This window comes from Sus scrofa, chromosome X (assembly GCF_000003025.6).
Source record: "Sus scrofa isolate TJ Tabasco breed Duroc chromosome X, Sscrofa11.1, whole genome shotgun sequence".
In the NCBI taxonomy this organism is placed as follows: domain Eukaryota; kingdom Metazoa; phylum Chordata; class Mammalia; order Artiodactyla; family Suidae; genus Sus; species Sus scrofa.
This window is the reverse complement of record NC_010461.5, coordinates 88,016,953-88,040,973: the sequence shown is the minus strand read 5'-3', so window position 1 is coordinate 88,040,973 and position 24,021 is coordinate 88,016,953. Positions and strand designations below refer to the sequence as shown.

Here is a 24,021-nt window from a genome sequence, read left to right as displayed (position 1 = left end):
AGCTGCCGGCCTACGCCACAGCCACAACAGCACCAAATCTAAGCCATGCGTGCAACCTATACCGCAGTTCGTGGCAATGCTGGATCCTTAACCCACAGAGTGGGGCCAAGGATTGAACCTGTGTCCTCATGGATACTAATTGGGTTCTCTACTGCTGAGCCACAATGGCAACTTCCTAAAACAGCCTATTGTAAAAATGAGCAAAGCACCATGTGAGGACAGAAAGAGAAAATGGCCATCTCTGAAGCAAAGTCCTCACCAGACACCTTAACCTGCCAGTCCCTTGAGGCTGGATTTCTGGCCTCTAGGACTGTAATAAATTTTCATTGTTTGTAAGCCAAAAACAAACAAACAAACAAACAAACAAACAAACAACAAAACACAAGTAAAAACAAGCAAAGGATTTGAATAGATATTTCACCACAAAAAGATATACAAATGGCCAATAAGCTCAGGAAGTAGGTACGCTTATTATCTTCAGGGTGCAGAAGAGGAAAGTGAGATTCAGTTTACCGAACTTCTCATGATCCCACGGTAGGATATGGGAGAGCGGAGACTAGAACTCAAGTCTCTCTGACTTCAGATCCCAGGCCCTTGCTGCCCACCATGGACCTTGCTGCCCCCCTAAATACACAGTCAATGTAACTATATCGAGTGGGTTCAATTCAGACTTTAGTGGCTGGACCTAGGGAACGCTGGGTCGGCTGGGGCAGGAGTATGTAGTGACCTCTGTGCCTTAGGTAAGAAGTGCTCTAAGGGAGCACTGAGCCAGGAGCACAGCTATCAGATCAGGAGGTCTCTACCCACAGGCAGTGTCCACACGTCCCGACCACGCACCAGGTGTGAACTCCCTGTGACACAGCTGAACGATCAGCATAGCCAGCCTGCCAATAAACTGCCATCAGAGGTGGCTCCCAGGGGCACGTCCAATAAGCAGGTGGTGACTTCTCTCCGACAAGGTCTGCACATCCAAAGGTGGCCCCTCTCCCTGCAAGGCGGACACCTCTCCCAACACCAGGCTGTCGAGCCTGGGTGATGCACAGCCCACCGCCTGGTACTGTGAATTACAGATCTGAGGGGCAGCATGGGGTTGCGAGGAGAAGAAAATGAGCCTGGAAAAGCTGAAATCTCCTCCAGACAGAAGGTTAAAAATGCCAGTGAAGCCAGATGTGGTAGGCGGATGGCTGGGACAGCACGCCTCCCAGATTTCAAGTCTGCTGTAAATTGCTCATCAGCTTTCCCCAAGAGGGGTGCCCTAGTCTATCCCTCTGTCCTCGGCCACTCAGAAGACTGACTTAAAAGAAATGCTTGCAAAGAAACAGGATGGTGATCCATCTGGAGTTTTGCTAAAATATATATGATACATGCATGCATATACACTCTCACGAGAACACACACACACACACAGAGTCAGTGTGATGTAGACTCAAGCAGCTTTCTACTACTTGATCTTGCTGCATTCTACACTTTGATGGTCATTACAGTTATAATAATGACCTAAAGGCCTTGGAATAACTGTATGTTCTTTTTGAATTATCCAAAAAAAAAAAAAAGAGTCTGCTATATTCAGTCTAGCTTTAGCCCTCTGTGCATGTGGCTGAGTTTTAACTTCATGATCATTGGTACGCCATGCATGGGCTATGTAGTAGCCATTAATCAAAATATTCAATTCCCTAGACTGAACCATTTTCTAACCATGGGAGAAATGCAGAGGGAGCTCCTCCAACCGTGGTCTCAGTCGGGGGCCCCCAAAGCCTTGTTTTCCTGGATTCCCCCAGGATCCAAGGGAACTCAAGGCTGGAGAGAGATGGCAGCTGCGTCTGGATTTCCCACCAGCCCAGAACAGGTGGCAAACTGGCACTTGTCTGAGCTTTTCTCTAAGCTGTGTTCTCACACCTGGGTGTTGTTCTGTCGTGGCAGCTGAATTTCCCCTAAATAAGTGCATTGGCACTTAACCGCGTTGACATTATCCCTTTAATCGTTTGTCTATATCCGCCCCCGCCCCCCCCCCCCCCGCCCAGATTGTAAGCTCTGGCAAGGACCACATGTGTTACTCATGGTTCTAGCTGCAGCGCCTGGTACATAATGAACGCTGGAGACAGTGTTGTTGAGTGAATAATGAAACACCTACTATGGGGAAACCGCTGATAAAGCTCCAGAGATAATCTCTTCCCTCCCACATCCCCACTTTCCTTTTTTTCTCAGTCTTGGAGGACAAGGGATGCTTTCTCTTTCCCAGTTGTCGGGTTTAACAGCATCCTTTTGGCCCGGCCGCCTGACGATTGAGTTGGCCTAGCTGGCAGCGGGGAGCAGTCAAGGGATGAGAATAGAGAGGCGGCCAGAGAGTTCCCGAGTGGGCTGAAGCCTGGGCCCCCAAGGGGAAAGCCCGGCTGAGGTTGGCAGGATTCCTGTTCCCTAGAGGCCTTTGTTAAACAGCAGCTGGCCCTGGAGCTTCTGTTCTGAAATGAAAGTGTGGGACGATGGAGGAAGCCCACTCAACTTTGTACCAGGGACCCATGGCCCCTCACTGTTACCTGGGCAGAGGTCTCCTCAGTGGTGCCCCTTGCTGTGTCCCCCCCTTGCCTGTTCCTGAGGCCATGGGATAAGACGGGCACACTAGCTCCTGACAGGCTGAACCGAAAGGCCCACCCTACCCCACAGGCCAAGAGCATTGGGTGGCTACTGTTGAACGCAGCATCTAATAGTCCCCAAAGGCCACACAACTGGGCCTGGCGGGGACTCAAGGCCTTGGGGAGGTGAGGCACTTGAAATGGCAGGGACAGCACCGTGGTCCCTCTGGCTCCTGCGTGGACAGAGGGGCCCTGTGCTAGAGCCCCTGTCCCTCTGCAGGCCCAAGGGGTCTCTCGGGAATCAGGGAGGGGCCCTGCATTTCTAGAAGCCTCATTCCCAGGCTGCAACACCTCGAGGAGAATCCAACGAAATCCATTTGCCTTCGAACAGCAAAAGGGATGCCATGTGTGTGATGTGTTCAGTGGGACTGCACGGACCCCGGAAGCCCATGTCCCTCATTTGGTGCCACTCTCTCCGCAGCAAGGGGAATGCTTGCTAGGGTGCTGAGGAGATGACAGAAAACCTTCAGCAGGCAGGGTGGGACTTGAGAGCTGCCCCTTGGGCCTTCTAAGTGGACTTCCCCTGGCAAGCAACCCTCACTCTCACAGCCTGTTCTCAACTGGGCTCCAGGCTCTGCCTTCTGGTCCCCGTTTTCCCTTCCTCCCTCTCTATCCTGCTCAGTAAGAGGTATCACTGCGGGTGATGACAGAGGAGGACCACCGATGACAGTGACAAGGTTTACACTGGCTTTGATATCCTGTGGCCATCAGAGGTTTGATAGCACATGTGGCTGCTCACTTGGGAGTATTCACCTGGAGCCCCGCAGCCACTCAGCCCCTGGGCTCCTTCTGTTCTAAGTCAGTTCCTCTGCTTCTCTGCGTGGAGCCTCCTTCAGATGCCTTGAGGCCACCTGTCCTTGCTCACATCTGGGTTTTTTTTTTTTTTTTTTTTGCTTTATTTTTTTAGGGCCACACTCGTGGCATACGGAGGTTCCCAGGCTAGGGGTCTAATTGGAGCTGTAGCCGCCGGCCTACCCCACAGCCACAGCCACGCCAGATCCGAGCCACGTCTGCGACCTACACCATAGCTCGAGGCAACGCCAGATCCCTAACCCACTGAGCGAGGCCAGGGATCAAACCTGCATCCTCATGGATACTGGTGGGATTCATTTCCGCTGCCCCACAGTGGGAACTCCCAGATCTGGGTTTGCTGGATTACCTCCTAATGCCTATGGGCCAATGTTATGAGATGGAAATATGGGCTTGTCACAATGGTCGTAATGAAGAGAGGATGAGATGAGGCGGGGTGTGGGTACACAGCCCACAGGGTGCTGGGGCATCGGTCAGGAGTGTGTTTCTCCTCCCAAACTCCTCGCCCTAGATCGCATGTGACCCACACTGCAAACCAAGACAGCTTTGGAGGGAGAAGAGAATCAAGCGGCAAGGCAAGCAAGCAGGTGGAGTCTTCAGCATGTGAGGATGGTGACTAGCAGGTGGTGGGTCTCAGCTTCTGCCCATGACCTTGGGGTGCGAGGGCGGGGAAGGGCTGGGTCTAATACGTGACACGTCTGTTCTTTGGGTGCCCTCCTCTTACTTTGGTTCGGGAGGGGCAGTATGTGGACTGGGCTGATCTGTCCTGAGGCCCCTGTTTGCGCCATCCCCAGGACAGCTGAGGGGTGGCTGCAGTGACCCAGTTTGTCCTCCGTGATCGTCCCCTCCTATCTCCAAGCCTCCTGCTGGACTGCACTCTGGGCCTGTACAGCCTCTCCTACCCCTCCACGGCCTCTCACTCCAGGCAGCTTTGTCAGTGCCCACTCCAATGAACAGGAGAAAGGTTGCAGCTTCGTTTCCAAGCTCCACTTTTAACTGAGCCAGCCCACCCAAGCATCTCTCCTAGATCACTCTACCTCTAAAGCTCTGCCTTAGATCCACTGTGATTCTGGAATTGGTTCTATGTATTCCTTGTTTGCTATTATGTTCTTTTTTTCTGGTCATGCCCACCGCATGCAGAAGTTTCCAGGCCAGAGATCAAACCCGCGGCACAGCAGTGACCTGAGCCCCAGCAGTGACAGCACTGGATCCTTAACCCGCCAGGCCACCAGGGAACTATGCTTTTTTGCTATTTTTAAGCTTACATTCATTCACTGACTGACACAATGTATTGTCACAGGCATCCTTTGTGGGACAGGCCCATCTGAAGGCCGGCTGTCTTTTCCACTGGCTTGTACCAGGTAGGACCCTGTGGTACAACGTCAGCTCCCGGTAAACCAGGCACTGGCAAAATGGGGTCAGCATTCCTCCCTCCATGTCTCCAGGGTCCAAAGGGCCTCTGATATAGCAAAAACCGAGGCTCAGCCCTACCTGCCTTGATCATTGGAGGTGGAAGAGGCTGGCTGGTGGGCCTGGAGAACACCATCTTCCTGGAATCCAGCAGGAGGCGGCAGTACCCCGAAATCAGGCAGGCAAAGTTGGTGGCTTCAGGCCACTCCATCAACAGCACCAGAGGCTGGGGGAGAGATGGGAGGAAACGTGAGGACACAGGAAGGAGGTGGGCAGGTGCATGCCTGGAAGAACAGCAGCGACAAGGCGACTTGAATCGTTATGAGGACCATACTTTCTGAACCCCAATTAAGACACATGACCTGACAAATAATTTCTTCTGATTTGAGAGTTTCTTTCTTTCTTTCTTTTCTTTCCTTCCTTCCTCTCTTTCTCTTTTCTCTCTCTCTCTCTTTCTTTCTTCTCTTTTGTCCTTTTAGGGCCGCACCCACGGCATATGGAGGTTACCAGGCTAGGGGGCCAATCGGAGCTACAGCTGCTGGCCTATGCCACAGCCACAGTAATGCTGGATCCGAGCCATGTCTGTGACCTACACCACAACTCACGACAATGCCAGATCCTTAACCCACTGAACAAGGCCAGGGATTGAACCTGCAACCTCACGGTTCCTAGTCGGATTTGTTTCCGCTGTACCACAATGGGAACTCCGAGAATTTATTTCTAGTAAGCGCTTACCCAGGTATCAAAATGAACCAACCTTTCATTACACATCTAATGAACCACTTTTACTGAAGACTAAAATTATGTAACATCACATGACTGCTGTGTGGCTGTGTTTGGGTTTGCCAGGACTCAGCAGACATGTGGGCCAGCTGGGAGAGCAGGGCTGAACCTGGGAGTCTAGGCTACTTCCTCAAGCGCACAAACTATCTCTTGCTCATCTCTCTAACCCCCTATGATACCCGGAACAGCTCCCCGGACATGGACACTCCATGCACTCCAATCCTTACTGACTTCTGGGCCACGAAGTCTTTCTCGTCTGCAGCCCTGCTCAGACTTTCATGCTCTCCCCTCCTTTTCCATTTCCCAAAGTTTCCTCACAGTGTTAACTGGTACTCCTTAAAAGAGTTGTTGGAGTTCCCGTCGTGGCTCAGCGGTTAACGAACCGGAGTAATATCCATGAGGTTGCAGGTCTGATCCCTGGCCTCGCTCTGTGGGTTAAGGATCCGGCGTTGCCGTGAGCTGTGGTGTAGGTTGCAGACGCAGCCCAGATCCTACATTGCTGTGGCTGTGGCTGTGGCTGGCACCTGCAGCTCTGATTCGACCCCTAGCCTGGGAACTTCCATATGCCAAGGGTGTGGCCTTAAAAAGCAAACCAAAAAAAAAAAAGAGTTGCTGTTCAAATATGTGTGTGAAACAGTGAGTTAAACAAAGCTATGAAGATAGTTGTACTTCCGGGAATTCTTAGATCCTTTACTACCTTAATGTGCACTGTGAAACGTTGAGAGTGAGGCTTTAGTATTCCAACTTTTCCCAATTATTTGATTGAAAAAAATCTATTTTCATAGATCATCTTGTGGTAGTAGGCTTGTTTTGTTTTATTTATTTATTTTTGTCTATTTAGGGCTGCACCCGCGCCACGAAGGGAACTTCACTCATTTCTTCTTTTTTTAAAAAATTTTTTTTAGGGCCACACCCACGGCATATGGAGTTTCCCAGGCTAGGGGTCTAATCAGAGCTGTAGCCTCCAGCCTACGCCAGAGCCACAGCAACGCAGGATCCGAGCTGTGTCTGCGACCTACACCACAACTCACGGCAACGCCGGTTCCTTAACCCACTGATCGAGGCCAGGGATCCAACCCACCAGCTCATGGTTCCTCGTAGGATTCATTTCTGCTGCACCAAGACGGGAACTCCTGTTTTAATTTGTTTAGTTCACTTTGGGAATTACTAGCATACTCTGTTGGACTTCTGATCCTGACCCTAAATCAGTCAAATCATCTGGGGGTTAGCTAGTTGATTGCTTCAGCGACCTGGCAAAGATGTGCTCAAAAAATGATATGCCAGAAAAAGGAGCACCTTTTCAAGAAACCTTGCCAATATCTCTGTTGTAATTTTAAAAATGTGGCTCGAGGAGTTTCCTTGTAGTACAGTGGGATAAGGATCCAGTGTTGTCACTGCTGTGGTTCTAGTTACAGCTGTGGCACGGGTTCCATCCCTGGCCTGGAAACTTCCACATGCCATGCGCACATCCAAAAAACAAACAAGCAAACCAAAAAGTGTGGCTTGAAAATAAATTTGGGTCAGACTGAAGTCAGCCACAGGAGTATTTCCCCTGCCATAGGACAGTGACCTCCAAATAAAGACTGCTGAAGATGGCTGAAGAGGGAGCCATGGAACCATGGTCATCTTATCTTTTGAGGGTTCCCAAACAAGGCATTAAGAGCTGAAAGAATTAAGAGGAAATGAGTCAGAGTTCCCGTCATGGTGCAGAGGAAACGAATCCAACTAGGAACCATGAGGTTGCAGGTTCGATCCCTGGCCTCGCTTAGTGGGTTAAGGATCCATCACTGCCATGAGCTATGGTGTAGGTCTCAGACACGGCTCGGATCCTGAGTTGCTGTGGCTGTGGTGTAAGCTGGCGGCTACAGCTCCGATTCGACCCCTAGCCTGCAAACTTCCATATGCTGCAGGTGCAGCAAACTTTTTCTCTAAAGGACTACATCGGCAATATTTTAGGCCTTGTGGGCCATATAGGTTGTGTTGCAACAACTCTGCTGTTGTGTGAAAACTGCCATAGATAATCTGTAAGCTAAAGAAATGGGTGTGATAGGAGTTCCTGTCATGGTGCAACGGAAACAAATCCGACTAGAAACCATGAGGTTTCAAGTTCGGTCCCTGGCCTTGCTCAGTGGGTTAAGGATCCAGTATTGCCGTGAGGTGTGGTGTAGGTTTCAGACATGGCTCAGATCTGGCATTTCTGTGAGCTGTGGTGTAGGCCACAGATGTGGCTCGGATCCCGTGTTGCTGTGGCCATGGTGTAGGCCAGCAGGTGTAGCTCTGATTAGACCCCTGGCCTGGGAACCTCCATATGCTGCAGATGTGGCCCTAAAAACCAAAAAAAAAAAAAAAAAAAAAGAGAGAGAGAGAGAGAGAAAAGGGTGTTATATGATAGTGTTCTTTTTAAATTTTTTTGGTGGACCCCCTGTGTGAGGAAGTTCCCAGGCTAGGGGTGGAACCCACACCCCAGCCATAACCAGAGTCATAGCAGTGACAACGTTTGATCCTTAACCCACTGAGCCACTGGGGAACTCCTACTGATGGTATTCTAAGAAAACTGTTTCTAGAAGCAAGCATTGGTAGGTCAAGTTTGGTTTGTGGGTCATAGTTTGTCCTGATCTGAAAGTAAAGCTTCTTTCCAGCTAAATACAAAGATTTGTATTCATTATCACACCTCTCAGCTTGTTTCATTTGTCAGCTGTGATCTCATTGTACTTTGGAAATTCTTCTCTTGTTTTCTGTTTCTGTGCAGTGACTCAGTGCTCTAGTTCTATCTCTGACCACCCCCAGCTCCCTCTTTGGGTGTCTTGCACAACCTCCCCACCTGATGCCCCAGGCTCAGTCCTCAGTTCTTCTCCAGAAGGCATCAACTTCTACTTAATTTTTTTTTTTTTTTGCTTTTTAGGGCCACAGGTGCAGCATGTAGAAGTTCCCAAGCTAGGGGTCACATCCAAGCTATAGCTGCCGGCCAACACCACAGCCACAGCAATGTGGGATCCGAGCCACGTCTGCGACCTACACCACAGCTCACGGCGACGCCGGGTCCCCGACCCACTGAGCAAGGCCAGGGATCAAACCTGCATCCTCATGGATACCAGCTGGATTTGTTTCCACTGTGCCACAACTTTCATTTTTGAGCTGCGAATTCCAAGTCACCATCTTTAGTCTATTTCCTTCTTGAACTCTTTTCCTCTTTCAGAGCTTGTACAGTGCTGGGTCTATATCAAACCATCTTGCGCTGGATCGAATCCTGTCTTGAGTTATTTAATGGTTACTGTTCATCCAATTACACTGCTCACCACAGTAAGACATTTGGATTTCGCCCCAGAGGCAATGAGTTAGTGATGCTCCTATGGAGCTCACTCAATACCATCAGGAAAAAGAAGAGCAACGGCTCCTTTCTCTAGTGACAAAGGGACCAGGGATGAGGTGCTACTTTGGATCATTATTTGAAAGGGGCAGAGGAGATGTTTGTATCTCCAGTTAATGACTCCTTCTCAATCACAACAGAACGGTCAACCTGTGCGCGACAAAGTAGAGATGGAAGGGAATGGAATGTGGGAGGGGAGAGAATAAGATATCCCTCCTTTCTGCCTCACCCTTGGCCACCAATGGCAGAAGGATGCACAGAGCTTTGCGTGTGGAGAGCTGATTGCACCACTGCTGCAAGGGGCCAAGACTGGCTGTCTCTGCTTGCTTGCTTGCTTTCCTTGTGTATTTACTTATTTATGTATTCTATACCATGGATTCACTGGAAGTATTACAGGAACTCAGGACATAATATTTTATTTTACTTTTTTAAAATCTTTTTAGGGCTGCACCTGTGGCATATGGAGGATCCCAGGCTAGGGGTCCAATCGGAGCTGCAGCTGCCGGCCTACGCCACAGCCACAACAGATCCGAGCCGCATCTGCGACCTATCCCACAGGTCACGGCCACGCCATATCCTTAACCCACTGAGCGAGGCCAGGGACCGAACCTGTATCCTCATGGATACTAGTCTATTTTGCCACTGCTGAGCCTCGATGGGAACTCCCTGCCACTGCTTTATTTCAGACCCTCATCATCTTCCTCCAAGACCCAAACTTCTCAAGGTCTATGTGAATGGGTCACAAGTGTGCCAAGATCCCGAGCCCCTCCGCCTCTGGGTCCTATTACCTCTGGCCACAAGCTGCCTCATCTGTGGATTCCAGTGGCCCATACAAATTGTGCTATTTTTCATGACATGGAAAAGGTGGGGGCCTTCGATAGTCTCCCGATTGGCCTGCTTGCTTCTCATCTCTACCCACTTTGGTCTAGAACACGACTCTCCCTGAAGACCTGTAATAGCGCATCACCTAAAACCTACTTACTGCCTTCCGATGTCATGCAAAACCTCTTGTGGACCAACCTAGTGCTCCAAGCATATCTCCCACTAAGGCTGCCCATGCTCTCTTCCCATCACTGCCCCCCACCACGTGCTCCAGCAACAACGCATCATTTACAGGGTGCTAGAGAGGTCCCTTCCTACCTTAACCTATGCTCTTCCCTCTGACTGAAATGCCCCTGTGCCCCGGTCTGTCCACCCAGCAAGCTGGCTCACGGACAGCACGACCCGCCAAGAGATGCATCCCAGAATGGGACCAACACGGGTCCTGCCCTCACGGAACATATCATCTCACAGGAGATAAAATGTCAACGAAATAATCACGCGAAGGGATAGAACTGCAAGGTGTGATGAGTGCTATGAAGCAAAAGTAGAGAGCTTGATCAGAACACAGAATGTCTTCGACTGTGGGTGGGTGGGTGTGAATGGGTGGCTACTTTGATCAGAGTTAAAGAAGCTGGAGGGAGCTTCTTTGAGGCAATGGCCTTGGCTTGACAAACAGAATGAGAGACCACTGGACCAAAGCACAGGCTGACTGGCTGACTGGCTGATGGACAGACTGACAGACTAGCTGGCTGCAGAGCACTCTGGCTCACTGATGTCCTGGTGGATGAGTTGGCTGCAAGGGCAGGCAGAATGCCTAACAGCCTGACATCCTGACTGGTTAGCTGCCTGGCTGGCTGGTCCGCTGGCCGATGGACAGATCAGAGGCTGAGTGCGTAACTGGCTGATTGACTTTACTGTCTGACTTCAATTTCCCCTCTTATCTCTGACTCCAAATATAACCCAATGTCGGTAATAAAACAGCATGAAGGCAAAAATCTTGTGCCCAGAGAGGGCCAAGCGAAGCACAGCATAATCAGCAGCCTCTCCTCTGCTTCCCCAGCACGGGCCGAATGCAGCTTGCAAAAGGAACACAGAGGCAATTTTTGCCAGCAGGGGTACAAATCAAATCAAAGGCAGGCAAGCAAAGCGACTGGATAGGTTTGCTCGGAAACCTTCAAAAACAACATTTTATTTTAAATAGGATTTTAATGATCATGACGTCTAATGTAATGCTTGTCCCTACAGAAAGCACCAGAGCAATAAGGCTCAAATGTGAGAATAGGAGACACACTGGGCCACCAGAAATCCCTTGGGACTTTTCTTTGATGGCTTCTTCCCCCACCCCCACCCCTGTATGTGCTTCTGTGGTGATGGGGTATGGTAATGGCCCAGCGCAGTCTCAGCCCCAGACTGCGGTCTCTTGCAGAATAATATTTGCATACTACCTCACGTTCACCCCACTAAGAGCAAGGAAGCTGAGTGAAAACTGTAAATAATATGCTCAGGCTGTCTTCAAATGGAAAAGCAGAAAAGGATAAGGGGGTTGGAGGCATGGCCAGCCATGAGAAGGTACAGCAGAGATTGTTTGGACAGGTTCCAGCCCCAGCTCCTTCCCAGGGTGCTCTGGGAACTTAAAGGCATCCGGCACTTTGGGATGCCAATCAGGGAGGAGATTGGCCCTGGGGTAGCCTCAGCTCATGCCAGATCCCTGAAAACGGGTAGGGGGGGGTGGGAATCCAGGGGTCTGAAGGGCTAAGGGTACAAGATGATGGTCCTTGAATCCCAGGGGACCGGTAGCTTTGAGTTCTTGCCTCCACAGCACTGGCAAAAGGCTGAGCAGAGCCACCCAAGTGGGGGCCAGGCAGAATATCACTTTAAGGCAGTGGTTCTCAGGTCAGATCCACATTAGAACCACAGGGAAGCTTTAAAAACCTCCATACACCTGGCCCCCAGACCTTCCAGTTTAAACAGTTTGAGAAAAGCCTGGACATCAGTGGGTTTTTTTTTTTAATGTATTTTTGTTATTTATTTATTGTCCTTTTTTTTTTTTTTTTTTTTTTTTTTTTTAGGGCCAAACCTGCAGCATATGGAGGTTCCCAGGCTAGGGGTCAAATCAGAGCTGTAGCTGCGGGCCTACGCCACAGCCACAGCAATGTGGGGATCTGAGCCGCGTCTGCGACCTACACCACAGCTCAGGGGAACACCGGATCCTTAACCCACTGAGTGAAGCCAGGGATCAAGCCTGAGTCCTCATGGATACTAGTCAGATTCGTTTCCACTGAGCCACGATGGGAACTCCTGTTTTGTTTTCTTTTTCTTTCTTTCTTTTCTTTCTCTCTCTCTCTTTCTTTCTGCTTTTTTTTTTTTTTTTTTTTTTTTTTTTGCTTTTTAGGGTCGCAGGTGCAGCATATAGACGTTCCCAGGCTAGGGTTCGAATTGGAGCTACAGCTGCTGGCCTACGCCATAGCCACAGCAATGCCAGATCCGAGCCGTGTCTGCAACCAATACCACAGCTCATGGCAATGCCGGATCCTTAACGCACTGAGTGAGGCCAGGGATTGAACCTGCATCCTCAAGGATACTAGTAAGTCTCATTTCTGCTGAGCCACTACAGGAACTCCATCAGTGGTTTTTAAATCTCCACATGATTTTAATGTGCAGTCAGAGCTGAGAACAACTGCCTTAAGTGAATAATCTGTTTCATCAGGCTCTTCCAGAATATTCCCAGACCAGAATGGTGTACCTAGGGGAAAATGGCCAAGTCTGGTTTCTTTAACTTCATGTTCCTTGTTAAGGAAATTCAAACAGTGTTTCTTTAGGGTACTCCATGCAGTGGTGTTCGAGTAAACGTTTATCAACCAGCTCTCTGAAGTCCTGATTTGTAATGTTTGCCAATTTCCCTGGTATACACACTCCCACCGGGCCCAGTTTCAAGATATCAATGTGACGTTGCTGAATGCAGACCTTGGAGAGATACATATGTCAACTAGCTCATACTCACCTGGGTCAGCTGGCTCCAGCACTGGCCCTAAGGAAAGATGCCTACTGAGCCCAAGGAAGCCATTCTCCTGTATGGAGCTTCCCAAATCCCATCCTCCTAAATTCTTCCCATTGTGCATATATATGGAGAGAGACAGCACTCAGTAAACATAGATACTGCTTATAGAAAGTGCCTCCAGGAAGCTTCCTCAATCCCCCAATCAGATTTTTTTTTTTTCGTCTTTTTAGGGCCACACTGGAGGCATATGGAGGTTCCCAGGCTAGGGGTCGAATCAGAGTTGTTGCTGCCGGCCTACACCACAGCCACAGCAACACCAGATCTGAGCCGTGGCTGCGACCTACTCCACAGTTCACAGCAACGCTGGATCCTTAACCCACTGAGCAAGGCCAGGGATCGAACCTGCGTCCTCATGAATGCTAGTCAGATTCATTTTCACTAAGCCATGATGGGAACTCCCCCCTGCAACCAGATTTAATTTTGCCCTCCTTTGTAGTCTGACACACTCTTGGTACCTCCTCTATGGTATCTCCTTCGGTATGTGTATAATGGTGCACTTCTTTTTCTCATACAAGATGGTAAGCTTCTTGAGAGCCAGAAGCCAAGTTTTTTTTTTTTTTTTCTTTTCACCTTTTATATTTCGCTTTGGGTTTAGCATTCTTCCTAGCAACAGTAAGTTCATACTAAATGATTGTCTAGTGGAAATCTGAATCTTTTTTTCTCCCTCAACCTTCCTCTTTTCCTTCTACCACTATATGATTGATCCTGCCTCTGCCACTTTACCTGAGAAAGGGATAAATCCCTGGCTTCACACTAGCCTTTCACCCATCCATCTAGCACACTGGTCCCAGTCAGCTTTCATTCTGTCACCCCTTTGCTCAAGGGCCTACAGTGGATTCCCACTATTCAATCACGCTGAATCTCAAGTCCTGGGACTGGCCTTCGGAGCTTTTCCCCAGCTTGTTCTGCCCACTTCCAATCTCTCTCCAATCTATTTTTCTCATTATTCTCCTCTCCAGCCAAGCAACTATGCTTATCGACCTGCACACATCGGTTGCTTATTCGTGTGCTTGCTCTCTGCCTGTGAACACATCCCACTTCTCACTGCTAATCCATGCCCATCACTTCAAGATCCAGCTTAAAACACTCTCTTGTGGGAAGCTAGTTCTGTCTGGTTAACCCCTTCCTTTTATTTTGTTCCGGGTTCCGTACCACATTTATCTACAAAATTCATGTCTCGTGAACCTTTCTTCATTGTTTTGCTTTGGCAAAAATAACAGATCATGTTTGCTGAGTACATACTCTGTGTCAGGCAGTGTCCTAAGACATTTTACCCACATTTTCTCATTGAATCCTGAATGACAACTTTTGGAGATAGGCACTTCATTTTGCAGTTGAGGAACTCAGTGTTCAGAGAGGTTAAGACACTTTTTCAAGGCCACACAACCAGGAAATGGGAGAGCTGGATTTTTTTTTTTTGTCTTTTTTAGGGCTGCTAAAAAAGACATATGGATGTTCCCAGGCTAGGGGTCGAATCAGAGCTGTAGCTGCCAGCCTATGGCACAGCCACAGCACCTTAGGATCTGAGCTGCATCTGCAACCTACACCACAGCTCACAGCAATGCCAGATCCTTGATCCACTGAGCAAGGCCAGGGATTGAACCCGCATCCTCATGGATACTAGCCAGGTTCATTACTGCTGAGCCACATCGGAAACTCCCGAGAGCTGGGATTTGAACCAGGTCTGTCTGATTCCAGAACTCCATACATGTTCTGATGTGGTTTTACTAAGGTAGGTCATAGCCTTTCTTTGTCAGTCTAGTCTCCCCAGTAGGAGTGTGTCCCCTCCCGGGCAGCATTCATGCCCAGAACTGTGGCCAGATCACTCCTAGAAATGAGAAAAATGTTCTTCACTCAGGCAACACCCACCGACCCTGCTCGGACTGGTTCCTCCCAGAACTTTGGACCTAGAGGTCAGGTGGTTCTCAAACCTGGCTGTCCTACAGAATCAACTTCAGAACTGAAAAAGAAATAAATCCTGATGCTCAGCCTGCGCCCTGACCAATTAAATCATAATCTCTGGGCGTGGGGTCCAGTCATCTGTATTTTTTAAAAGCTCTTGGAGTTCCTGTCGTGGCTCAGTGGTTAATGAATCTGACTAGGAACCATGAGGTTGTGGGTTCAATCCCTAGCCTCGATCAGTGAGTTAAGGATCTGGCATGGCCGTGAACTGTGGTGTAGGTCACAGACATGGCTGGGATCCTGTGTTGTTGCTGTGGCTGTGGTGTAGGCCGGTGGCTATAGCTCCGATTAGACCCCTAGCCTGGGAACCTCCATATGCCGAGAATTTGGCCCTAGAAAAGGCAAAAAGACAAAAAGACAAAAAGACAAAAAAAAAAAGCTCTCAAGGAAATTCTATTCTGTATCTAAGGTTGAGAATTACTTGTAGAACATAGGACTCAGTTGAGAAGCTGCTTCTCCATTTCAACCCTTTTTATGTCTCCCCTGCATGTCTTGTCTTTCCTCTCCCCCATTCCCTACTTGTCTGCTTGGCTTTTTACCCAGCAACATCTGAGGAAGGCAGCGATCATTGGTTGAGGCAGTGGCCACGAGCCAATTAAATTTCAGCTCCAGGCAGGTTGCTGAACCAATGGCAAGCCTGTGAATCCAGGGTGGCAAGATGAACATATTCAAGTTTTCTGGGTTTCACAAAGACAAAAATAAATAATTTGCTCTTTTAGAAACAGCAAACATTCCACCTCTTAATCTGCTAACAATATCTCCCCCTGGGAAATCCTTTAAGAAAGGAAACTTGCACCTCCTCTCACAGCTTCCGCCAGTTGGCAGGCAGGCCTGCCCCCTGCCCACACTGGTCACTGGGTGTTCAAACAGGAGAGCCGTGGAGGGGGCGGATGACCACTGCTGCCAGATTCTGCCCAGGCGACAGCTGCTTACCAGTCTGAAGGAGCTGATCTATGAGCAAAGGTTCTAAGATTCTAGACACCGGAAGGTGAACTGGGGGCAAGGCCCTTCTTGTTCGGTTGCCCCAGGGCCCCTTGTTGTTGTCCACATACTCAGACACCCCCTCCTCCATGAATCCAAATCTGTGTGTGCCTGTGGCAGGCCTCCCCAACTGAGGCGCCCATGTCACTTTAGCCTCTGGGGCAGCCAGGTGGGCCCTGGGGTGGCCACAGTCTCTGGGGCTGGCCCACTTACCAGTGTCCCAGGTGAATGTGATTTTATTCTTCTTCTTTTTTTTTTTTTTGGCCACACCCATGGCATGGGGAGGTTCCCAGGACAGGGATTGAACCCGAGCCACAGAAGTGACAATTAAGCCCTTAATCGCTAGGCCACCAGGGAACTCCATGAATTTGATTTTCTTTTTTTTTTTTTTCGGTTTTTGGTTTTGTTTTGCTTTTTGATTTTTGGCCGCCCTGCGGCATATGGAGTTCCCAGGTCAGGGAGCAGATCTGAGATGCAGTTGTGACCTAAGCCACAGCTGGGCCACAGCTGAAACTCCTCCACTAATGCGATTTTTTTTTTCTTTTGGTCTTTTTAGGGCCGCACCCATGGCATATGGAGGTTCCCAGGCTCGGGATCCAATTGGAACTGTAGCCACTGGCTTACAATACAGCCACATCAACGTCAGATACAAGCTGCGTCTGTGACCCGCGCCACAGCTCACGGCAATGCCAGATCCTTAGCCCAGTGAGCGAGGCCAGGTATTGAACCTGTATCCTCAGGGATGCTAGTCAGATTCATTTCCACTGAGCCATGATGGGAACTCCTAATGTGATCTTCTATGACACGAGAATGATTGGGAAGCATGCTATGACACGAGAATGATTGGGAAGCGATGGCCTGGGGGTAGCTCCAAGTTCCTCAAGCCCCCCTGTCCTCGGCTGAAGATCTCTCACGGGTTGATCGGACACTTCCCAGCCTTCCCTAGCATGGGCTGACCTTAATCTGGGGTCAAGACGGGTCCCAGAAGGTTGAGAATGGAAAGATGAGCCCCCAAAGGCCCAGTGTCTGAACCACTTCAGAATCACTGAATCCTACCCAACAGGCTCAAATTCTCTTTCTCAAGTTACCTTCTGTTTTTGCTCCCCAGGCCTGTTCCTGGGAAGAAGCAGCCCCTCGATGGCAGGCTTACCTTGGCATCCATGATGCTGGTCTCCACCCGGGCCACGCCCTGGTTCTCCCGGAACAGCTGGATCTTGCTGATCTTGCTGAACTCGGACAGCACAGTGGTGAGGTTGGTTTTGAGGTCAATAACATGGCTGATGCCGTGACGGGGTCCCACCAGGAGGGTGGTGGCCGACTGCTTCTCATCCTGGTGACCCCGTGTGGCGGGCAGCATTCCCAGAAGGATGGGCAGAGGAAGCGAGGCGAGGAGGCAGGAGGAGGAGATAGAAAACAGGCATTGGACCCGTTCTGCTGGGAGGTCTCGAAACATCTGGAGTTCAGTGACAGGGCAGGAGGACAACCTCGAGGGGAAAATGGTCTGGGAACATCCCTGCTCCCAAGACAGGGCCTCGACTCATCAGTCTAAATGGACACAGAAGCCTCAGTAGCAGGGAGCGTGAAGCGGGCAGCAGGAGGGCTGGTTCTAGCAAAATCGTCAACTAAGTGAGGTGTGTTTAGGTGCTTTCAGGGCGCCCTCATCCTACCGAGCTCCTGGGATTTCCCATTTGTTGCCAGGAGCCACTCAAGGCCCCTGACTGGGGGCTCTGTCTGAACAGGTGGCATCCTGTGTTTGGTCTTCACCCCCCCCACACTAGCAGCCACTCAAATTTGCACTTCTCACCTGGCGCTCAAAGCTAAAGTGAAAATGTAACCCTGCCTAAGGTGTTAAATATTGGCCTCATGGCTGGCGGGGGCCGGGGGGGGGTTCCCTCTTCAGGAAGATATTTGCCCTTTCACAGGCACCCCAGCAGTCTTACCCCAGCGGAATGATTGACAAAACTTTCAGCAGCGGGCTTTCAGTGATTCTAAAATCCCAGTATGGAAAGGGCCACCTCTGTGCCTGATGGGCTGGATGCCCTTAAGGGGTCCCAACAGGCTCCTTGGTGCCATCAAGCCTGAGCCCTCTGCCGGCCCCTTCTGTGGCATTAGCATCACCCCGAGGAACCCCTTCCATCTGCTCTGGACACCTCGATACGCGGCTTTCCATCAACGCGCCCACGAGCATGACAGCGTGTTCCCCAGTGCATGACAAGCACCTGGATGCAGTCAGCAAGGTACTTTGAATTTCCTTTCCCTGCGGCTCACGGAGGTAAACTAGCCTGGGTCACAGTCTTGGTTGGAGGGACCACTATGCCCCACCTGAGATGAATGGGGATCTAGTGAAGGCTCCAGGCAGGCAGAGGGGAAGTCTGGGGTGGGGACTGAGGGAGTATGAATGAGTAAGAGCAATGAAACGATTGGCAAACTCTGGCCCCCGGGCCAAATCCAGGCCTCTGCCCACGAACGAAGAATGGTTTGGTCCATTTTTCAATGGTTGGAAAAAATTCAGAAGAACCATGTTTTATGGTACGTGACAATCACATGAAATTCAAATTTCAGGGTCCTGAAATAAAGAGCTGTTGGAATACGGCCAGCCTCATTTGTTTAGGCATTGTCCGCGCCTGCAGTGGCAGAGCTGAGTAGTTGCGACAGGGACCTTCAGGGCCTGCCTGCCAAGCCTAAACTATTCACTTCTCTGGCATTTTATGGAAGAAGTTTGCTGACCCCTGAAATTGAGGAAAGGAGGCACCAAAGAGCCCTGGAGGGACAGTGAAAACAAATATTGCTTCTTACATTAACCATTCTACCAGAGCACCACAGGAAGGGAGAGGGAGAAGAAGGAGGAAGAGGAACTATTTGCTGACAGAAAATGCCACCCCAGAGATCTAATGGAGTCCCCCCAACTAAGGAGAAGCATCCCCCCAAGGGCTCCCTTCCCCTCCCTGCCCTCACTGACCAGGCCCACAGTGTTGAACAAAACGCCCGTGAACGTCGGAAGTTCATTCAGAATTCGAAGATACTGGAGTTTGGCCTGAATTGCAGAGCCCTGTGGAAACAACCCACCCAGAAATATGAGAGACATGAGGTGCACACGAAAGACAAACCTGCATTCACAGGAAGGAGGGTCAACAGCTTAGCGCAGGCACCAGTCCAACGAGTTAGCAAGCCTACCGTGGGAGTGCGAGCGCCCCCTGGGGAAAACTGCAGGAAGGTTCCAGTTTGGACAGCTCTAGCCAGACTCTAGCATCCCATCCCCCACCCCTTTTTTACTTTTTCAGGCCACACCCACGGCATGTGGAGGTTCCCAGGCTAGGAGTTGAATCAGAGCTACAGCTTCGGGCCGACACCACAGCCACAGCTACGCCAGATCGGAGCCGCATTTGCGACCTACACCACAGCTCCATGCAACGCCAGATCCTTAACCCACTGAGCAAAGCCAAGGATCGAACCCACATCCTCATGGGTCCTAGTCGGGTTCTTTTTTTTTTTTTTTTTGTCTTTTTGCCATTTCTTGGGCTGCTCCCGCGGCATATGGAGGTTCCCAGGCTAGGGGTCAAATCAGAGCCGTAGCCACCGGCCTACGCCAGAGCCACAACAACGTGGGATCTGAACCACATCTGTGACCTACACCACACCTCACAGCAATGCCAGATCCTTAACCCACTGAGCAAGGCCAGGGATCGAACCTGCAACCTCATGGCTCCTAGTCAGATTCGTTAACCACTGCGCCATGACGGGAACTCCTAGTCGGGTTCTTAACTCTCTGAGCCACAACAGGAACTCCCTCATCTCCCTTTTTTTTTTTTTTTTTTTTTTTTTTTTTTTTTTGTCTTTTTGCCATTTCTTGGGCCACTCCCGCAGCATATGGAGGTTCCCAGGCTAGGAGTTGAATCAGAGCTACAGCTGCGGGCCGACACCACAGCCACAGCCACGCCAGATCCAAGCCATGTCTGCGACCTACACCACAGCTCATGGCAACGCCAGATCCTTAACCCACTGAGCGAGGCCAGGGATCGAACCCGCAACCTCATGCTTCCTAGTTGGATTGGTTTCCGCTGTGCCACGACGGGAACTCCCCTTTCTAAACCCTTCTCCTACCTCCCGATCCTCATTCCTGAAGAATCCAGCTTATTCATTTTGTTCTTGGGTTAATTTCAATGACTTTCCCCAACCTGGACACCCCACGACATCTATACCTTCTCTCCTGAGATTCCTGATGGTCACTATACTGGCCATTCCCAACAGACTGGGGGGTCCCATTCAATACCTCTAATCCTGAGCACCCCTAAGACCCAGGCCTGCCCTTCCTCTGGCATTCTTTCAGGGAAATGTCTCCATCGGTGCTATAGGCATCCCCTGGGCTCTTGAGCCAGAAACCTGCGAGTCACACTGGACCCCTCCCTCAGCTTCTCATCTGAGGGCCGCTGGTCACCAAGTCATCTTTTTTGCTTTTTTAGGGCTGGAAGTTCCCAGGCTAGGGGTTGAATCGGAGCTGCACCACAGCCATAACAACGCCAGATCCGAGCCACATCTGCAACCTACACCACAGCTTGTGGCAATGCTGGGTCCTTAACCCACCGAGCAAGGCCAGGAATCAAACCCGCATCCTCATGGATACTAGTTGGGTTCGTAACCTGCTGAGCCACAACGGGAACTCCCACACCAAGTCATCTTGATTCCCTCTCCACCCTACCCATCCCTCTTCTCTAGCCCCATGGTTCCTGCCTCCATATCCCCCACTTGCTTCAGGGTGACAGCCAAGTCACCTTTACTACGAACACTCCTTGCTGGCCACCCTGCCACCCTGCTGTTAGAAGGAGCAGCCTAAAACACAATCGTGTCAGCTGACTGCTTGAATCCTTCAATGGCTCCGTGCTGCCTATGGGATGAAGCAGAATCGCCTTTCCACGGCACACCGGGCCCTCCAGGAACAGCTTCCTGCCAACTCCTCTGCCTCCTCTTCTGCCCCCATCCTACCCAGGCAGGTTCCTTGAACCCTTTGCCCTGGCATATGCTGAACCACTTGGATGCCCCTGCCTGGAAAAGTCTTCCTCCCTTTATTGCATTGAGACAATCTCCTATCTGTCCTATGAGACCCAACGCTGGTTGGAGTTCCCGTTGCGGCTCAAAGGAAACGGATCTGACTAGTATCCATGAGGATGCAGGTTCAATCCCTGGCCTCACTCATGGGTCAAGGGTTTGGCGTTGCTGTGAGCTGTGGTGTAGGTGGCAGACGCAGCTTGGATCCTGCATTGCCATGGCTGTGGCCGTGGCCAGCAGCAACAGCTCTGATTGGACCCCTCGCCTGGGAATCTCCATATGCCACGGGTGCGGCCCTGAAAAGACATTAAAAAAAAAAAAGACCCAACTCTGGCATCCATTGCACCAATTCCTGGCCTTTTCCATCTCCTTCGGGCTGGTACAGGCTGTTCCTCCTCTGTGCTTCCAGGGCACCTGCACCAGGCGGCACAATGTTGGGACTGCCTCTCGCTTCCCCACCAGCCTGTGCCTGACTCAAGGGCAGAGACCTGGCCTTCTTCATCTTTGTATCTCCAGCCCAGCTTCTGGGGTGGAGTGGGGGTGCTGGGGGGTGGGCTGGAAAAAATATTTGCTGAGATGCCGGTTGGGAGCACTGAAGCTCTCCACTGGCAAGAAAACCCTCTGATTAAATATGCACAGCTAGGTAGGAATGGCTTTACTTGGGGGGGGGGGATTTGCATCTTAAAAGAGAAGCTAGTTGGTAATGGGTGGGGGGGATCTGGAATATCTGGATATCTGGGGGCAACTGTGTCTAGTGTCTCCACCTGCATGCGGATTCTAGCACCTGTCACCACCCACCTGGCTCTAGGCCAGCCGACTGAGCCTTACAAACCTGAGAAGGGACCTAGGCGCTGGGGAAGCAGGGAGTGGGGGCGGGGGTCCCTCAGAGGGCACCCGAGAAGGTGCAGGAGAGCACAGTGGTGACCTGAGCCCTCCACATGCCACCCACTCTCCAGATCAGACCCTTATCCCATCAGGCTGGGCTTTTCTCTCCCAGAATTCCCTGGACCAGGACTGCCGAGTTAGAAAGCTAATGAGGGACGGAGCAGTCATTTCCATGGGAAACATGTCTCCCAGGGTCTGGGGTAGTCCACCTGGCAGGTGCTCAACCAGCACTGACTAAACGGGTGAAACGATCCAAGCATTTTCTCCTCCTGCCTCTTGGCCCCTTTGCTTTGAGAACCCTGGGCTCTCCCAGTGACTTGCCACTGAGCTGTCCCTGTGGGAGGCTTGGGCTTGGGAAACACCTCTTCACAACGGCCCCCTATATCTGGCCAAGCTGGATGTGTCCCCAAGTCAACAAAAAAAGTGGGGAGGTTCCCCCAGAAGACCACTCAGGGATCTCCCGGGGCTACTAGTCCCCAAGCCGGGTGCCCAGAAGCCAATTCTGGATACCTTGGTGCCGCTGGAAGGATGTGTTTGGTGGGCCTTCAGCTGCTGAGAGAGAGATTTCCGGAGGTTCTTTTCTTTGATGCCCTGTAGGAGGGAGGGGGGCAGAAAGGGTTCCAGGCCCCACTCCTTCCTAAAAGCAGAAGAAAAGCAAGACATTAGAGAGACGGAGTGAGACAGGGAAAGGAAGATGGTAAGACAGAAACTGATGGAATCTGAGAGACAGAGATGAAGGAAGGGAGATTAGCAGAGAGAGAGAGAGAGAGAGAGAGGGAGGGCTGGAGGCAGGCAGGGAACACTGGCCGCAGTTCCCCAGAAGCTGTAGTTTCAGGGCGTCATGGTATAGGTGTGAGGAATTCCAGGTCTCATTCCCATCCCAGGCCTACCTTCCTAAAAAGCAGAGCCCAGCTCAACCGCTGCACCTTCTCCCTACACAGCTATCTGCCCCCATCTGGAAGGGCCCTGGCACAACTCACTCCACATTCTTGAGCGAGATCTTCTGACTAGGTCGAGTGGCTGAGACCGTGATATAGATGTGGAGGGCAGCGAGGCCCAAAAGCATCTCCGGCTTGGGGTCCATTCCAAAGCGTTCTCGGATGACATCGTTCCGACTCTGTGAGAGAGGGCAGTCCAAACCCATCAGTTAAAGGAGATGTTCCCTCCCCACCTCCTGAGGGCCTCTCTTACATCCCAGAAAAGAATCGGGGTGTCGGGAAGCATCCTAGATCAAGGGGAAGAGGAAGGATCTGTCCTTGGGAAGAGGTAGCAGAGGAACCTTGGGTCTCAGAGACACTATTTGCTTCCTTCAGCAGATATTGGACAGTCTTCCTCTTCTTTTTTTTTTTTTTCTTGGGGCCACAGGTGCAGCATATGGAGGTCCCAGGCTAGGAGGCAAATTGGAGCTACAGCTGCCAGCCACAGCCACAGCCACAGCCACACGGGATCTGAGCCTTGTCTGCAAGCTACACCACATCTTGCGGCAATGCCAGATCCTTAACCCACTGAGCGAGGCCAGGGATCGAACCCACGTCCTCATGGATACTAGTCGGATTCGTTTCCACTGCATCACAATGGGAATTCCTATGTCAGGTTCTTAACCCGCTGAGCCATAATGAAACCTCCCTGGACAGACTTCTTCTCAGTGACCGGTACCCACAATGGCAAGGCACAAATGGGCAGAACATCTGGGGTGCTGCAAAAGTGCGACGTGGCACCACTCCTTTTTTTTCTTCATCTGGTAAGAGACCCTCCTGCTTTTTCTCTGGGGCCTATACTTACCGCCCTCCCGGCCCCCCAACCATCTGAGGCTCCCCTACCATCTCAGATGGGGTCAAAGGAAGAAAGGCATTGGGAGCTCTCTATAGGGCTCTGGCCCAGAGGCCCAGGGTGAGAGATGGATTGTAGAGATGGGACAGAGATTCTATTCCCTGGGGTCTGGAGGTCAAAAGCAGTGATGAGTCAGTCTTCCCTAAGCCTTCCTAAAAGGGGTCTCCTGGAACTACTGGCCAAATGTATGAACCCTGAACCCTGAAGGTCAGAATCCCAGCTATGAAGGATTCAGCCTTGGTTAGACCAGCTGCCCGTTGTGTTGAGGTGGAACCAGGATGAGCTAAGAGACTAGAGAGCTACAGTGGTATCACTACAACACAGGAGAAAGTGGAAAAGGAGTGCTTCATCAATGATCACCTATGTAGAAAATCCAAAGGAATCTACAAAAAAAAAAAAAAAAAGAAGAAGAAGAAACTACTAGAACTAATGAGTTAGCA

At 50.7% G+C, this 24,021-nt stretch overlaps 1 protein-coding gene across 3 annotated transcripts in view; it reads right to left on the bottom strand.

Annotated features, from left to right (window-relative positions):
* FRMPD3 (FERM and PDZ domain containing 3) overlaps positions 1 to 24,021 on the bottom strand; it is a 72,436-nt gene that overhangs the window by 12,097 nt on the left and 36,318 nt on the right. For all 3 annotated transcript variants that reach the window (XM_021080188.1, XM_021080190.1, XM_021080189.1), the window contains 5 exons: positions 22,732 to 22,868; positions 22,262 to 22,388; positions 18,783 to 18,872; positions 16,974 to 17,153; positions 4,932 to 5,076 (listed from right to left, as the gene is read on the bottom strand). In XM_021080188.1, coding sequence (XP_020935847.1) covers positions 4,932 to 5,076; positions 16,974 to 17,153; positions 18,783 to 18,872; positions 22,262 to 22,388; positions 22,732 to 22,868 — 679 coding nt within the window. The remainder of the gene's footprint in view (positions 1 to 4,931; positions 5,077 to 16,973; positions 17,154 to 18,782; positions 18,873 to 22,261; positions 22,389 to 22,731; positions 22,869 to 24,021) is intronic.